The sequence below is a fragment of the Bos javanicus genome, chromosome 8 (genome assembly GCF_032452875.1).
Source record: "Bos javanicus breed banteng chromosome 8, ARS-OSU_banteng_1.0, whole genome shotgun sequence".
Taxonomy (NCBI): Eukaryota; Metazoa; Chordata; class Mammalia; order Artiodactyla; family Bovidae; genus Bos; species Bos javanicus.
In genome coordinates, this window is record NC_083875.1 from 39,727,639 (window position 1) to 39,746,045 (window position 18,407).

The window sequence follows — 18,407 nt, forward strand, 5'->3', positions numbered from 1 at the left end:
ACACACCAATACAGTATATTATGGCATATATATGCAATTTAGAAAGATGGTAACAATGACCCTATATGCAAGACAGTAAAAGAGACACAGATATAAATAACAGACTTTTGGACTCAGTGGGAGAAGGCGAGGGTGGGATGATTTGAGAGAATACATTGAAACATGTATATTACCATATGTGAAATAGATCACCAGTCCAACTTTGATGCATGAAATAGGGTATTCAAAGCCTGTGCACTGGGATGACGCTGAGGGATGGGATGGGGAAGGAGTTGGTAAGGGGGTTCAGGATGGGGGACACATGTACACCCATGGCTGATTCATGTCAATGTATGGCAAAAACCACTACAATAGTGTAAAGTAATTACCCTCCAATTAAAATAAATAAATAAATTTTAAAAAATAGAAAAGGCAGAGGAACCAGAGATCAAATTGCCAACATCCATTGGATCATCGACAAAGCAAGAGAGTTCCAGAAAAACATCTACTTCTGCTTTATTGACTATGCCAAAGTCTTTGACTGTGTGGATCACAAAAAACTGTGAAAAATTCTTAAAGAGATGGGAATACCAGATCACCTGACCTGCCTCCTGAGAAATCAGTATGCAGGTCAGGAAGCAACAGTTAGAACTGGACATGGAACAACAGACTGATTCCAAATCGGGAAAGGAGTACATCAATGGTGTATATTGTCACCCTGCTTATTTAACTCATATGCAGAGTACATTATGAGAAACGCTGGGATGGATGAAGCAACAGCTGGAATCAAAATTGCTGGAAGAAATATCAATAACCTCATATTCAGATGACACCACACTTACGGGAGAAAGTGAAGAAGAATTAGAGAGCCTCTTGATGAAAGTGAAAGAGGAGAGTGAAAAAGTTGACTTAAAACTCAGCATTCAGAAAACTAAAATCATGGCATCTGGTCCCATTACTTCATGGCAAATAGATGAGGAATCAATGGAAACAGTGACAGACTTTATTTTTGAGGGCTCCAAAATCACTGCAGATGGTCACTTCAGCCATGAAATTAAAAGATGCTTGCTCCTTGGAAGAAAAGTTATGACCAACCTAGACAGCATATTAGAAAGCAGAGACATTACTTTGCCAAAAAAGGTCCATCTCATCAAAGCTATGGTTTTTCCAATATTCATGTATGGATGTGAGACTTGGACTATAAAGAAAGCTGAGAGCCAAAGAACTGATGCTTTTGAACTGTGGTGTTGGGTAAGACTCTTGAGAGTCGCTTGGACTGCAAGGAGATCCCACCAGTCCATCCTAAAGGAAATCAGTCCTGAATATTCACTGGAAGGATTGATGCTGAAGCTGGAGCTCCAATACTTTGGCCATCTGAGGTGAGGAACTGACTCATTTGAAAAGACTCTGATGCTGGGAAGGATTGAAGAAGGGAGGAGAAGTGGAAGACAGAGGATGAGACGGTTGGATGGCATCACCGACTCAATGGACATGAGTTTGAGTAAACTCTGGGAGTTGGTGATGGACAGGGAAGTCTGGTGTGCTACAGTCCATGGGGTCGCAAAGAGTCGAACATGACTGAGTGATTGAAGTGAAATGAACTGAACTTCATTCTTTCCTCAGTTATTTCTCCACTGTTCTCCAGTAGCATATCGGGCACCTCCAGACCTGGGGAGTTTATCTTTCAGTGTTCTATCCTCTTCTCTTTTCATACTGTTCATGGGATTCTCAAGGCAAGAATACTGAAGTGGTATTGCATTTGGGTTTGGGTTCTAGGACTTTGTAAATGAATAAACATCCAGCTCCTATTCGTGGGTATGATGCAGGCTTTTGGAGAAAACCAAACACATACGTAATTACAAAGTACCATGTGGTGTAAGCTTGACTGTATTACATGCCCTAGGACCAAGGGCGACCTGCAGAATCTTGAGGTCTTGTTCTGCTATGTGATGTGAGCTTTTATTGTGGACTTTACTTGGCTTACATGTAAAATGGAGATAAGAATAGCCTCTGTTTCATTGAACTGTAAAGGCTAAATAATGTGATACATGTAAAGCCATTAGAACTATGTCTGGCACATGGTATGAAAGTTAGCTACAATGATAAACAATTAACCTCATGATGGCTACTGACACCATAACATTGGTTATCTATTGTTTCAAGCTCAACAAAAGGAATAATGTATAGTCCAAATCTGGCACTTTAACACATCTAAATGCCATAGAGGTAAGAAATACATCATCAGAAAAGGCAGGATGATCAACTTTCAAAAATGTGATATTTTAGAAGTATTTTTCCTCAGGGTATTATGTGAGAGCAATACTTTTCTTAGAATAGGCTTCTGACATCTTGTGCTATATATTCTAGGAGAAGCCCACAGAAACATCTGGGCTCTTCCAACATCTCAGCACAAATGACATCACTAGGATTCTTATCCATCTATCCCAATATCTGGCAGATATCAGGGTTACATTCATCTTTGTCTTCTCAGCCTAGTGGTGAGTGACAAAGACCGTAATTTAGCCATCTTAAATCACCAGAGCCTTGTGGATAGTAAGAGCTCATCAACTGTTGACTGATTAAATAACTGGCTTTGATGGTAAACATTGGTTTTCCTCTCCAGCATCCATTTATAATTTGGGGTCCTACCGTATTCTACATTTTAAGTTCACATGTACTAAGTGGAAAAAAAGGGTAATGCCAAAGAATGTTCAAACTACATTATAATTGTGCTCATTTCACATGCCAACAAGGTTATACTCAAGATCCTTCAAGCTAGGCTTTAGCAGTATGTGGACCAAGAATTTCCAGATGTACAAGCAAGGCTTTGAAGAGACAGAGGAACCAGAGATCAAATTGCCAACATTCATTGGATCATGGGGAAAGCAAGGGAGTTCTAGAAAAATATCTACTTCTGCTTCACTGATTACACCAAAACCCTTGACTGTGTGGATCACAACAAACTGTAAAAAGTTCTTAAAGAAATGGGAGTACCAAATCACTTTACTTGTCTCCTGAGAAACTTGTATGTGAGTCAATTGGCAAGAGTTAGGATTGGAGGTGGAACAACTGACTGGTTCAAAACTGGGAAAGGAGTATGTCAAGGCTGAATATTGTCACCTTATTTATTTAACTTATATACAGAGTACATAATGCAAAATGCTGGGCTGAATGAATCACAAGCTGGAATCAAGATTGTTGGGAGAAATATTAACAAACTCAAATACGCAGATGATACCACTCTAATGGCAGAAAGTAAAGAGGAACTAAATATCCTTTTGATGAAAGTGAAAGAGGAGACTGAAGAAGCTGGCTTTACATGCAACATTAAAAAAACTAAGATCATGGCATCCAGTCCCATCACTTCATGCCAAATAGATGGGGAAAACGTGGAAGCAGTGACAGATATTATTTTCTTGGGCTCCCAAATCACTGTGGATGATGAGTGAAGCCATGAAATGAAAAGATGCTTGCTCCTTTGAAGGAAAGCTATGACAAACCCAGATAGCATATTAAAAAGCAGGGACATCATTTTGCTGACAAATGTCTATATAGTCAAAGCTTTGGTTTTTCCAGTAGTCATGTATAGATGTGAGGGTTGGACCATAAAGAAGGCTGAACTTCAAAAAATTGATACTTTCGAATTATGGTGCTGGAAAAGACTCTTGAGAGTCCCTTGGACTGCAAAGAGATCAAACCAGTCAATCCTAAAGGAAGTTAATCCTGAATATTCATTGAAAGGACTGATGCTGAAGCTCCAATACTTTGGCCACTTGATTCAAAGAGCTGACTCATTGAAAAAGACCCTGATGCTGGGAAAGATCAAAGGCCAAAGGAGAATGGGGTGGCAGAAGATAAGACAGTTAGATAGCATCACTGACTCAATGGACATGAATCTGAGCAAACTCTGGGAGATTGTGGAGAACAGAGGAGTCTGGTGTGCTGCAACAGTCCATGGGATCACAAAGAGTCAGACATGACATAGTGACTCAACAAAAACAACAGTTGAGTGGAGCTCCAAACTTAAGACATAACTCACATATTCTTTTTCTTCTAGTGATAGGTTTAGGAGAGGGCACATGACATAAACTTATCTAGAGTTAATATATGAATTGCTGCAAATGCTGGCAAAATGGCTTTTTGTGTGTGTGTAGATTTGAACATGGAAGGTTTAATAACTACTGCAACCACCTTGTGATCACAAAGGGAGATGATTTTCAAATGTAGAGTCAACAAAAAGGCAACAGAATGAAGAGATAGTGGAGAGAACTTCGACAGAGATACAGAAAATACTGTTAGACACCTCTGCCCAACTGTACCTCTGGTGGCACCTTTGACTCTTCGGTTAACATAAGCTGACACGTTCTGCTTTTTAATTTAAGCCAGTTTACATCAGATATTCTTTTGCTTGCAACCAAGTGATATAACTTATTCTGCAAAGTGCATGTTAAAATAAGTTAATTTTGTTCTATACTCATGGCCAAAGCCGTTCCTAGTTGTTATTTTTTTTACTCAGTTAATCAAGAAATGGTTTTTCCAGTAGTCATGTATAGATGTGAGAGTTGGACTATAAAGAAAGCTGAGAGCTGAAGAATTGATGCTTTTGAACTGTGGTATTGGAGAAGACTCTTGAGAGTCCCTTGGACTGCAAGGAAATCTAACCAGTCCATCCTAAAGGAAATCAGTCCTGAATATTCATTGGAAGGACTGATGTTGAAGCTGAAACTCCAGTACTTTGGCCACCTGATGCAGAGAGCTGACTCATTGGAAAAGACCCTGATGCTGGGAAAGATTGAAGGCAGGAGGAGAAGGGGACAATAGAGGATGAGATGGTTGGATGGCATCACTGACTCAATGGACATGAGTCTGAGTGAACTCTGGGAGTTGGTGATGGACAGGGAGGCCTGGTGTGCTGCAGTCCATGGGGTTGCAAAGAGTCAGACACGACTGAGCCACTGAATTGAACTGACTGAATCAAGAAATACCTAATAGGCTCTTGTTATGTGGTGAGATGTCACAAAGTTTAAGCAAGTTCCTTGTCCTACAGTTCAATTGGAATTCATCATCTCTGTATTTTTCCTCTCACAAGGAATACATCTCCTTTACTCAAATAAGTTTTGATCCAGCAACGAGATCCTTTGAACTGTTCTTGGTTCTAAGCCTACCTTCCTCTACTCTGACCTGCTGGTGGTAGGGCTCTGATTCAGCAAACCTCCTTTACCAGCCTTCTTTGCCTGCTGACTTCCTGTTTAATAAATGGGAAGCCTTAGGGACTGGAATGTGGGAAGGGGAGAATTTCTTCCTATTTCTAGTTCCTGAATGTGTCGTAGCAGTAGACGGCAGAAAGGGAACTGTTCTTTGCAGTTCTAATATCTGGATTTCCTTGGTATCACTTTTTACTCTTTCTGCCTTCTAATATTTTTATAACCAATTCCTTATATTAAATACACTGTTTTTCTGACTGAACCCTGGATGATACAGTATTTGATACTAGGAGTGGTTTCAGGAAACAGACTTTCAAATCAGGAATCTGGATTCATTTGCTTTGCACTCAGAGCTAAGCTCTTCACCAATGGATGATGGCAAGTGGTAATTTATGGAATGTGATGACATCATGATTTATTGATGACAGATGACATCATCATCTGTTCTTCTCAGGTTTAATGCCACTGGTCAGCTGGCTTTTGGAGATCAAGTAACTGCTGTATGTGATCATTATGGTAGAGAAGATGACTATAAGGAAAGTAAGATGAGATGGCTACTTCTGATGGTGATAGAGTGCTTGCAGGAAAAAAATTACAAGCTCATATCTTTTAACTCAAACCATCTTCAGGGCATCAGAGGGCTCCTAAGGCTGCTCCTCAGAGTATCTCTTATTCCCTCTACATATAGGAGACATACCTAAAACATTCAGACCCAAACTAAGCATCCACAGACTGGCCAAATCTCAAATGTCAAAGTTTAGGCAGTAATTTGGAAGGCATAGGACTCTGAGGAATGGAAACATTTGAGTGGACTTGGATGAAGCTGAGAATCTTGAATCTCTCAAGTATCCTTGAGCTTCCTTTGAATAAGCCTCTATTTCCTATTTGATGATACTAGCCTTCCTTTGCTTGAAAACCTGTAATGACTCTATATGGAGCAGTTGCCTTGCATGGAGATCCCTATTCATTTTAAACTCCTTTGCTCCCAACTTTCATGGCCTTCAATCTTTTATTTGGAGTCAGATCCCAGCCTGCTTAGGGAGAGAAGGGCACAGTCTTGTTCAGGAGGAAGAGGGTTATACTCCAGAAGAATGACAAGATTTGGTTAAGTTTATATTAGAAGAAACATATCTAATATAATAGAGGGTGGATTCCAAGTTATCAGACCAAGGTGAACAGAACATAACATTGGGTTGGGGCTTAATTTAGGTAGCCCTGATATAATACACATTCCATAGATTTTTGGACTTAATGCTATGGTAAACTGTTACAATAATAGGCCCCAGAGAATCATGCCACTCTGTATATTGTGCCCTTATGTAACCCCTTCCACAAAGGGTTTTGGCATAGCTGTCTGACTTGCTTTGGCCAATGAGACTGGAACAAATGTGATGCAAACAGAAACCTGTAAAGCCCTTGCATGTTGGGGTTTGCCTTCTTGTTTCCTGTTCTGGACCAGCTTCCATGTTGATGAAGCCTGACTAACCTGCTGGAGACACATGGCCCACTAGCAATCAGCAGCAACTCCAAGACATGTAAGATCAGCTGAGACCAGCATCTTTCAGCCTATCTGTCAAACTGCCAGACTGACTGCAAACACATGAATGAGCCCAGCTGACACGTAAGGAAGAAATGCCCCAGTTGAGCCTAACCCCAATTGCTAACCTACAAAATCATAAAAACATATGATAAATATAAGCCACTAAGTTTTGTTATACAGCAAAAGCTAGGTAAAACAAATGTAGTTTGAGCAGCTGGGAGTGGCTCAGTTTGCTTGTCTCAGAAACCTATGTTCAACAATACATTCAATGATATTGACTTGATAGAATTTCTCTGGAATAATGTATAGAAAGGAGTTAATGGCTTAGGGAGATAGGAATAATGGAGTAATTTATCATGTAACCTATGTGTCTTTCCTCACTTTGAAAGGGTCCAAGGGATGTTTCCCTCATTAAAGCATTGAGAAATGCATTAGTTAGGGAGACCCAGCAATCTTGAATACCTCCAGGGAGCTGTTTTCTGTAGCCCAAAGTTGATGCTGGATAATGCTGCCACTGAGATGGGCTTCCTGATTTCAGTGGAGATGACTGGATCCCAGAGTGGGGGTGGGGGACGGGGGGCAGCGGTGGGTGGCTGGCCTACCAAAACACTACTTGACCCATATGACAGAAATTTGACTTATCACAGTTAAGAGTCAGCTTCTTGCCCCGTTCCTAGACCCGACCAGTTCACAGATCTGAAGCTCCTGGTTGAGGAGGAAAATTGGACCCTTAAGAAAGGACTGTGCAACAATGCTGCAAATACTTAGTGGAGGTCTTCCTCCAAGCTATCCCTAAAGGGACATAGTCATTTACTAAGGTGTCTGTGCATTGGGAGAAATGAAAATATCCAAACTTTTCAGGGATTCCAAAATACTGCTCTGAAATCACACTAATCCTGCTGCTGCTGCTAAGTTACTTCAGTCGTGTCCGACTCTGTGTGACCCTATAGACGGCAGCCCACCAGGCTCCCTCGTCCCTGGGATTCTCCAGGCAAGAACACTGGAGTGGGTTGCCATTTCCTTCTCCAGTGCATGAAAGTGAAAAGCGAAAGTGAAGTCGCTCAGTCGTGTCCGACCCTCAGCGACCCCATGGACTGCAGCCTACCAGGCTCCTCCGTCCATGGGATTTTCCAGACAAGAGTACTGGAGTGGGGTGCCACTAATCCTTAGGAACCCCAAATAACACTGTGATCTAATGGTCAAAATAGGGGCTTAGAGTGATCAGGTGATAAACAAAGTTTGGGTCCAATTCCAGCTTATCATGGATCTGTGACCCATGCATCCATTAAAAATGAGAATTAGGAAGCCTAGTCAGCAACATATTTGTGGATTTACTCATGTGTGCTCAGTCGCTTCAGTCATGTCTGACTCTCTGAGACCCTATGGGGTATAGCCTGCCAGGTTCCTCTGCTCATGGGATTCTCCAGGCAAAAATACTCGAGAGGGTAGCCATGCCCCCCTCAGGGTAATCTTCTCGACCCAGGGACTGAACATCTCTTATGTCTCCTGCATTTGCAGGCAGGTTCTTTACCACTAGCACCACTTGGGAAGCTCATCTGTGAACTTATGTACAACGACTAACTTGAAAAAAGGACAGAAAATGACATGTTAACAACTATACCAAGATGCTGTACGAGTCTGGACAAAGCAACTGCTAACAGCAAAAATGAAAATACTTGTGTTTGGATGATGGCGTCATAGGTGATTTTTGCTTGTTTGGCTTTCTCAAGTCCTCAAACTCTCCCAAATGCTGTTTTTGCTTTCTTTGTAAAAGGGACTTTTTTTTTTTTTTAATACTTGGAACTCATTTAGCTCTTCTTCTTTGAGGATTACCATTGCACAACTTTCTGGCCAATCATATTAAGGTCATGGTAAGTAAGAACATTAAGTGTAGCCACTCTGTCCAGTGCTGTAATGAGTCTCAGAGCCAGTCATGCATGAGGCATTGCTCACATACAAGATACTGCAGGAATGACAAAATCTCACTCTTTTCCCACCCTCTAGGAGCATATAGCTAAGGGGACGATATAAAATGTGCTCAAATCCTCATGATTCAAAACTGAAAATAGATAACTGTTTCAGAGAGGGACAAAGAAAACACTGCTCCACCCAAAGTAAAGAGAGCTCATATTCAGTAGGGGGAAAAAAAAAAAAACAGAAAATATTCACTGGCAGAACTGGCATCTAAAGAAAGCATAGGGTTTTGTGAAGGCAAATCGAGGCCCCAGAAAAGAGGTGTTCTGGGTGCAGGGGACAGCACAAGGCATACTGGAGGACTGAAGAGCCCCTTGACTTAGCTGGGGAATGCGGCATGTATAGGAGAGCCTGGGGACAAAACCCCTTGGCTGGAAATCCTTGGAAGCTCACTTCTCCCTTAGGGTTAGGATTTAGGAGAAATATCCTGCAGACAGACTAGCTTAATAGTGTCCAGACATTGCCCATTTAGCGAACAGTAGTGGCTGATACATAGGGGGATTACCAGTGGTACTTGTCATTTAACAGGTACTTACCATGTGCTGTACATGCTAAGTGCCTGATAAAGGAAGATGCTAACTGTCTTTTTTATATTACAGCTGGGCCTTCATATTGAGTTTCCACATCCAGCTAAGGATTGAAAATATTAGAAAAGAATTGCAGAAAATTCCAAAAAGCAAAACCTAAATATGCTCTTCAACTATTACACAGCATTTATATTGTAGTTACAACTATTTTACTTAAGCACTTACACTGATTGGGTCTTATAAGTAATCTGCAGATGATTTAAAGTATATGGGAGAACATGAATAGATTACACAAAAATATGGCACCATTTTGTATAAGGGACTTGAGCATCCACAGATTTGGTATCCGAGGGGGTCCTGGAGCCAGTTCCCTGAGATACCAAGGGAGGATTGTATTCATCTTTTAGATAAGGAAACTGATGCTTAGAGATCAGATGATATGTACAAAGTTGTGTAATTCATATACAGTTGAGGTGGGGTTGGAATCTCTGACATCAGAGCCTGTCTTCTACTTCCTGTAGTGCCTCTTTGGAAACAGTAAGAGTGAAATTAATTCTAGACCAGGAAAAAGGACTACAGGGTGTATGTAACCAGTAAAGGACACATGGTGGGGTGTCATGAATATGGTTTCATTGTTCTAGTTCTATCCTTTCCAAGCTAACCAGGCAGCCTTAACCAAATTTCTTAACCTCTCTGTGCCTCAGTTTCCTTATCTTTAAAATGGAGACATGAATAGTGCCTTTCTTAGAGGGTTTTGAGAGAATTCATTGTAATAATATGTATAAAATGCTAGACAACATCAGGTGGGAAGTACTTGGTAAATGTTAATCATTATGGTTGTTAGGCTGTACTGTAGAACATTTCTCACACTAGGACACAATGCTTAGTGCTCTTCTTCCCCAAAGAACCCTGAATTTTGGGATACTGGAGCTAGGGAGCCCTGTCCCAATTTGGTGTTTAAGAAAATAACCCTGATCTAGGACTAAAGATGGTGGTATTTTGACAGAAGCCATTATTCCACCAGGTTCCTACAGAGTTAAATATTACCACCCAAGGATGCAGCATGCCAATCACGTATCAGTGGAGATGTGCAGCCCACATGGACAGACCTGCTTCCTCGGGGAGAAGGTCCTGTCTGCCTGCTCTGACCTCTGCACGATTAGGAGGTGCTTCCTTCCCCAGCAGGGGCCCCAGACCAACACATGGGACCTGGGAGACAGCTGTGGGACCCTGCCCTTCTAAAGAGGCATTTGAGTGTGCTGCAAAGGCTTTTAAACCTATGGGAGCCAATTGGCCTTATGGAACATTAAACTTACTGATCTGGATGGTCCCTGAGGAAACCACTTAGCCAAAAGCAGAACATCTGGAACATTTTGAAGAACTGAGTTTTATTCTTCAATGGCATTCTTTGATTTTTAACAGAAGAAACTGAGATATTACATAATTGTCTATTATCCACTTTCACCCCCCTTCATTCTCATCAACCTAAAATTATTCTTTGTCTGTGCATCAGTTAAAAGAGTTTGCTTGAAGCACGTTCATCATCTGTTATACTTGATAATGTTTACATTTGGATAGTTTATAGGTCAGCTAATGCCTTGAATGTACTAGCACAGAGACCAAATTGAGCATGATCAGCCTGATGGACCACACCCAGTTACCCTCCTCCTTGACACATGATAATGGAGTCCCACAGGTTTTCTAGTACTGACCATCAGAGGTCATGGCTAGTGACCATCACTCTATCACAGACCTGGAAACTGAGCTACTGAAAGGTTAAGTTTAAAGTCAAAGAGAAGACTAGGAAAGGACCCTTAGTTTGGTGCTTTGACCATTATAGCTACTCATCTGAAATTTTTGCAGAAATAGCATATTAGTATGACAAAACTTAAAATGTGTATGATTGGCTTCTGAGGTTAAGAAGACAGGATTTTTTGAAGGGAAGATGTAGTTTGCTTTTGCTTTTAAAATACCATTCAACACAGTTCCATTACAAGTTAAAATCAATGCTTTGTGATTTAGATCTCAGAAAAATACTCAATGGCTTTTCTCCACAATCTGTAGTTGACCACTCTGTGTACTTCAATGCTTAAACATTTCATTAAAACAACACAGATGTTTTCTAGCTTCCTGTAAACCATAAAACATGTCAATTATGGCTTGACTTTGTATAAAGTCCTGTCTGTGAACTCACAGTCTCAATAGGCTTGTTCAGTATCCAGAGGAAACTACACATAAAAATAACTCCACTGGCAATCTTCTGTCCATTTCTGTAACTGGAAACTTCTACTTGTCTCTGCTTCTGGAAACCACTTTGGAAACTTAAGGAGAAATAATTCCCTCTGTTTCCAGTCTGGAAGAAAAAAGAGCCAGAGGACCCTCAGGGGGGTCCAGGATCCACTTTGGTTGTTTTCTAAAGTGCAGTAGTGTGTGCGTGGAGCCACGGGCTGTGGGGGAGAGAGCCCAGGTCAGTGGAGGGGCAGTCGCCTGACTTTCCATTACACGGTGGTGGGTGCTGCCTAGTCGTGCTGCAGTCTCCAGAATAAAGTGCTGATTTATACAAAGACAATTGAAAAGTACAAACAACAAGCTCTGCAGGCCAGGGGATTCTTGTTCAGAGTCTAGAAGTTTCTTGAGGATGTCCTATCAGGTCACCCCAGCTCCTGAGACCACAGGTTCAAATCTGGAGAGAAAAGTTCACAAACAGAAAAATCATTTTTCTGACTGGAAAATACACAAACTCTCAAAGTCTGATTGGAGTGAGAAAATTGGAGTTAAAAACAAAAAAAAAGCTCAAAGGCAGCAGGGCTTAAAGCTTTCTTTTCACCCCCTCGACAATTTGCCCTAGTCCAAATCTTTAGTTTCTCTCCCCAGGCTGATGGCAAGAAGCTCTCTCCTCTGTTCTCTGAGCTGCAGGCAGCTGAGAAATACTGGAGCAAAGTTCAAGGGGCTTACCTATTCAGACCTTTCATTGTGTCAGATATTTCTGTTTATTCCTGGAGATGCATTTTCCTCCACCCTGCTCAGCTTGTGCACGTCCTAGGACTGCATCACTAGCCTCTCTTTCCTCTGGTTTCCATTCCATTTTTCCCCTCAAGTATCAGAGAGAGAGGAGATTGCATGGGATAGGAGAGTAAGGTTGGGAGATCTCTTCCTCAGTCCCTACTGGACAGGCTGCAGGTCCGTTTTATCCCTCTCTTAAAGCCTACAGCTCTGTGGTCTGCCCTTTCCTCCTGCAGTTCTCACCAGGCTTCTGAAACTGCTCCCTTCCCTTTCCCCTTCAGTCTGAGGATACTGGGCCCCCTGAGACTAGCAAGAGCAGGGACCAGTGTCCATCTGTATCCTCTATCATATCCTTTTATAATGAATTGATAAAACATGTAAACTATTTTCCTGAGCCCTGTGAACAGTTCTAGCAAATTAGTTGAACCCAAGGACCTCAGATTTATAGCTGATTGGTCAGAAGTACAGGTGACAGCCTGAATGTGTGACTGGCATCTGAAGTGGAGGGGGAACACTCTTGGGAACTGAGCCCTTAACCTGTGGAATCTCACACTATCACCAGTTAGTGTCAGAACTGAGTTACATTGTAGGACACTTACCTTGTGATGCAGAGAATGGCTTGATGTGGGGAAAACTTCCACACATCTGGTGTCAGATATGCTTGAGTTTGATAGTAGTATGAGAGTAAAAGAGGAATATAGGAGGAAACTCAAATTTTTTCCTACTCAAAATATATATGTGTATATATATAAAGGGTTATAAGAGAAAAGAAGAAAAAAAATTAGAACCATTGGCATAGGAAAAAGAAAAAGAGATATGTCCATGTTGCTATATTGCTATTGCTATTGCTAAGTCACTTCAGTCGTGTCCGACTCTGTGCAACCCCTGAGACGGCAGCCCACCAGGCTTCCCAGTCCCTGGGATTCTCCAGGCAATAACACTGGAGTGGGTTGCCATTTCCTTCTCCAATGCAGGAAAGTGAAAAGTGAAAGTGAAGTCGCTCAGTCGTGTCCGACCCTCAGCGACCCCAGGGACTGCAGCCTTCCAGGCTCCTCCATCCATGGGATTTTCCAGGCAAGAGTACTGGAGTGGGGTGCCATTGCCTTCTCCAATGTTGCTATAATAGAATGCCAAAGCTGTGGTTGGTTCTCTGGTGGAAGTTCTTAGAGGAAAGACAAGAGAATCAAGTAAACAAAGCAAAACAAAATGAAGATATTGGACCAACTACAGTATAGGTATACATAGAAAGCTGGCCTCATATTTTAATATAAGGTATACAGAAATATATAGAGGTACACAGAAGTATACAGAAAGAGGTATACAGAGGTATTTAGAAAGCTGGCCTCTTATATTTTAACCTTAACCTAAACTATGGCCATGAGAGCAGTTTTTTGAGTGCCTCATCTCTAATACTTCATTGTAAGACTCTTAGATGACTAATGCGCTTAAGTTATTTTCAAAATTCTCCCATGGCCTACCTGACACAGAGTCTTGCAAATAAAAACACAATACATGTTTGAGAGTGAATGGATAAATAAATAGTGTTATACTGGGGATCACAAGATCTTTCAATTTTTTTTGTCATTATTTCATCAAGTGTCACTTAACATGCCTTAAACTCAATCTCATGATCTCTAAAGTAGAGAAGTCAGGCTGCTTTATTAGGTCTGGAAGCTCTAATAAAGTATGACTTGGATGACTAGAATAACTTTTTTTTTTAAGGAAGCATAACACATATCTGGCCATAGCAAACACCCTCTTCCAACAACACAAGAGAAGACTCTACACATGGACATCACCAGATGGTCAAAACTAAAATCAGATTGACTATATTCTTTGCAGCCAAGTTGGAGAAGCTATATACAGTCATCACAAGAACAAGACTGGGAGCTGACTGTGGCTCAAATCATGAACTCCATATTGCCAAATTCAGACTTAAATTGAAGAAAGTAGGGAAAACCACTAGACTTTTATGTATGCCATATATCAAACCCCTTATGATTATATAGTGGAAGTGACAGTAGATTCAAGGGATTAGATCTGATAGACAGAGTGCCTGAATAACTTTGGATGGAGGTTCATGACATGGTACAGGAAGCAGTTATCAAGACCATCTCCAAGAAAAAGAAATGCAAAAAGGCAAAATGACTGTCTGATGAGGCCTTACAAATAGCTGTGAAAAGAAGAGAAGTTAAAGGCAAAGGAGAAAAGGAAAGATATACCCATTTGAATAGAGTTCCAAAGAATAGCAAGGAGAGATAAGCAAGCCTTCCTTAGTGATCAATGCAAAGAAATAGAGGAAAACAACAGAATGGAAAAGACTAGAGATCTTTTCAAGAAAATTAGAGATATCAAGGGAACATTTCATGCAAAGATGGGCACAATAAAGGACAGAAATGGTATGGGCCTAACAGAAGCACACACTACTAAGAGGAGGTGCAAGAATACACGGAATGACCCAGATAATCACAATGGTGTGATCACTCACCTAGAGCCAGACATCCTTGAATGTGAAGTCAAATGGGCCTTAGGAAGCATCACTAAGAACAAAGCTAGTGGAGGTGATGGAATTCCAGTTGAGCAACTTCAAATCCTAAAAGATGATGTTGTGAAAGTGCTGCACTCAATATACCAGCAAATTTGGAAAACTCAGCAGTGGCCATGGGACTGGAAAAGGTCAGTTTTCATTCCAGTCCCAAAGAAAGGCAATGCAAAAGAAAGCTCAAACTAATGTACAATTGCACTCATTTCACACACTACCACGGAGAAGGCAATGGCACCCCACTCCGGTACTCTTGCCTGGAAAATCCCATGGATGGAGGAGCCTGGTAGGCTGCAGTCCATGGGGTCACTAAGAGTCAGACACGACAGAGCGACTTTCCTTTCACTTTTCACTTTCATGCATTGGAGAAGGAAATGGCAACCCACTCCAGTGTTCTTGCCTGGAGAATCCCAGAGACGGGGGAGCCTGGTGGGCTGCTGTCTATGGGGTTGCACAGAGTCGGACACGACTGAAGCGACTTAGCAGCAGCAGCAGCACACACTACCAAAGTAATGCTCAAAACTCTCCAAGCCAGGCTTTAACAGTACGTGAATCGTGAACTTGCAGATGTTCAAGCTGGATTTACAAAAGGCAGAGGAACCAGAGATCAAATTGCCAAGATGTGTTGGATCATCAAAAAAGGGAGAGAGTTTCAGAAAAACATCTACTTCTGCTTTATCAACTATGCCAAAGCCTAATCACAACAGACTGTGGAAAATTCTTCAAGAGATGGGAATACCAGACCACCTGACCTGCCTCCTGAGAAATTTGCATGCAGGTCAAGAAGTAACAGTTAGAACTGGACATGGAACAACAGAGTGGTTCCAAATCGGAAAGGAGTATATCAACGGTGTATAATGTTACCCTGCTTATTTAACTTACATGCAGAGTACATTATGAGAAATGCTGGACTGGATGAAGCACAAGCTGTAATCAAGACTGCCAGGAGAAATATTAATAACCTCAGATATGGAGATGACACCATACTTATGGCAGAAAGCAAAGAAGAACTAAAGTGCCTCTCGATGAAAGTGAAAGAGTGAAAAAATTGGCTTAAAACTCAACATTCAGAAAACTAAGATCATGGCATCTGATCCCATCACTTCATGGCAAATAGATGAGGAATCAATGGAAACAGTGACAGACTTTATTTTTGGGGGCTCCAAAATCACTGCAGATCATGATTGCAACCATGAAATGAAAAGACGCTTGCTTCTTGGAAGAGAAGTTATGACCAACCTAGACAGTATATTAAAAAGCAGAGACATTACTTTTCCAACAAAGGTCCATCTAGTCAAAGCTTTGGTTTTTCCAGTAATCATGTATGGAAGTGAGAGTTGAACCAAAAAGAAAACTGATAGCCAAAGAATTGATGTTTTTAAACTGTGCTGTTGGAGAAGACTCTTGAGAGTCCCTTTGATAGCAAGGAGGTCCAACCAGTCCATCCCATAGGAAATCAGTCCTGAATATTCTTTGGACGGACTGATGCTGAAGCTGAAGCTCCAATACTTTGGCCACCTGAGGCGAAGAACTGACTCATTGGAAAAGACCCTGATGCTGGGAAAGATGGAAGGCAGGAGGAGAAGGGGAAAACAGAGGATGAGATGGTTGGATGGCATCACTGACTCAATAGACATGAGTTTAAGGAAGCTCCAGGAATTGGTGACGGACAGGGAGCCCTGGTGTGCTGCAGTCCATGGGGTCGCAAAAGTCGGACACAACTGAGTGACTGAACTGAACTGAACTGAATTGATACATATCTATGGTATCAGAATTCAGTTCTAGTCGACCAGCCATATCCGATTCTTTGCAACCCCATGGACTGTAGCACGCCAGGCTTCCCTGTGGGTCACCAACTCCTGGAGCTTCCTCAAACTCATGTCCATTGAGTCAGTGATGCCATCCAACCATCTCATCCTGTTTTCCCCTTCTCCTCCTGCCTTCCATCTTTCCCAGCATCAGGGTCTTTTCCAATGAGTCAGTTCTTCGCCTCAGGTTGCCAAAGTATTGGAGCTTCAGCTTCAGCATCAGTCCATCTGATGAATATTCAGGACTGATTTTCTTTAGGATGGACTGGTTTGATCTCCTTGCTGTCAAAGGGACTCTCAAGAGTCTTCTCCAACACCACAGTTCAAAAGTATTAATTCTTCGGCACTCAGCTTTCTTTATGGTCCAACTCTGACATTCACACATGACTACTGGAAAAATCATAGCTTTGACTAGATGGACCTTTGTTGGAAAAGTAATGTCTCTGCTTTTTAATATGATGTCTAGGAATCAGAATCCACTCCTAAATTTATACTGGTTGAAAGCTTGTTTGCCTGCATAACAACAAGAAGCCAAGAGCCTGAATAGCCCCACAAGTGAGGCAAGTTAGCTGCAAGGAGAACTTCCACAAATGGAAAGGGTAGTGTACCACAGAAAAGGATTCAGGAATTCTGGACTAGGAGTTCCATCATAAAGTTATAACATAACCTTGTGCAAGTTACCTTGTCTGTTACATCCCTGCAGTATGTGTCCACTCCTCAGTTGCCTGAGCTAGGAATCTGTGAGAGGCAACTAAGACACTGATACATGTCCTTGAAAGGGAGTAAAAGCGTTTCCCTCCCAAAAGTTGAAGACGATCCTAGGAAGAACCCTACATAATGCATTTGACTACTGAGATATAGAGAGATGAGTGCGGGATAGTTAACAGGGCTTAAAAAACTCCTTTCTTCATCTAACAGGCACCCCTGGGTACTTAAAACAGTGACACATTGGGGAATTTAAAAATGTACTAAAGTACAAACAGAATTCAGGAAACATGAAGAAAATAATATGAGGTTCCATCACACAATGACAATTATTATGGACATTTTTTATGATTATGAGCAGTTTAATGTTTTTTATTGGCATTTTAATGTCTTCATTTTGGGGGGAGAAAGCAGGTATGGTGGGTATATTAAATACTTTCTTTAAATAGAGAACTAATTATATGATGAATATATTCTTATGCTTTATCCTTTTTTCTTTTTTATATAGAAAGCATTTTTCCTCAGAAACAGAATGTTAAATGGTAACATACGGTCTATTGTTTCCCTGTTGTATCAGTCAGGATAGACTAGATTATGCTGCAGTAACAAACAACTCTTAAATCTCAATATAATAAATAAAGGTTTATTCTTGCTCATGCTCCATGCCCACCGACGGTCAGCCGGGAGCCCTGTTATTTGTTGTTACTCAGAAGCCCAGGCTGATGTAGAAATCACTACCTTGAATGTTGCAGATGAAAACAGAAAATACAGCAAAGCACAGGCTAGCTATTATATATTCTACCCCAAAGTAACAGACATCACTTATGCTTACATTTAGTTGATCACAGCAAGTCATATGACCACACTTATGACCTAATTAATCACAGAGAAGTGCAATCCTATTGTGTACACAAGAGCAAGAGATCTAGAATTGTGTGAAATAACACTAATGACTACCACATTCATCATGGAGAAGGATGGGAAAGGGCCATCTCCTTGGCTACATTTAGTTTTATATGAGTTTTTAATTTTATAATATTAAGGTTAAGGCCTTGAAGGCCCGTCTTGGGTGATTGAGAAGTCTGGATTTTCACAATAACAGGAACAGGCACTACCTTTCCCAGA

The 18,407-nt window shown here is 41.3% G+C and overlaps 1 protein-coding gene and 1 long non-coding RNA gene across 6 annotated transcripts in view; one reads left to right on the plus strand and one right to left on the minus strand.

The window, feature by feature from the left end:
- Positions 1 to 10,515, plus strand: part of LOC133252620 (uncharacterized) — a 29,422-nt gene extending 18,907 nt beyond the window's left edge. The window contains exon 3 of the long non-coding RNA XR_009738002.1: positions 6,643 to 10,515. This is a non-coding gene — a long non-coding RNA (uncharacterized LOC133252620). The remainder of the gene's footprint in view (positions 1 to 6,642) is intronic.
- The window catches only part of PDCD1LG2 (programmed cell death 1 ligand 2), a 96,913-nt gene that overhangs the window by 22,586 nt on the left and 55,920 nt on the right, over positions 1 to 18,407 (minus strand). For 2 of the 5 annotated variants that reach the window (XM_061425367.1, XM_061425365.1), the window contains one exon: positions 10,587 to 11,907. The exons of the other annotated variants lie outside the window; for them this stretch is intronic. In XM_061425367.1, the coding sequence (XP_061281351.1) occupies positions 11,902 to 11,907 (6 nt within the window). In that variant the 3' untranslated portion in view covers positions 10,587 to 11,901. Of the gene's footprint in view, positions 1 to 10,586; positions 11,908 to 18,407 lie in introns of those variants that run through there. 5 annotated transcript variants of the gene reach the window in all.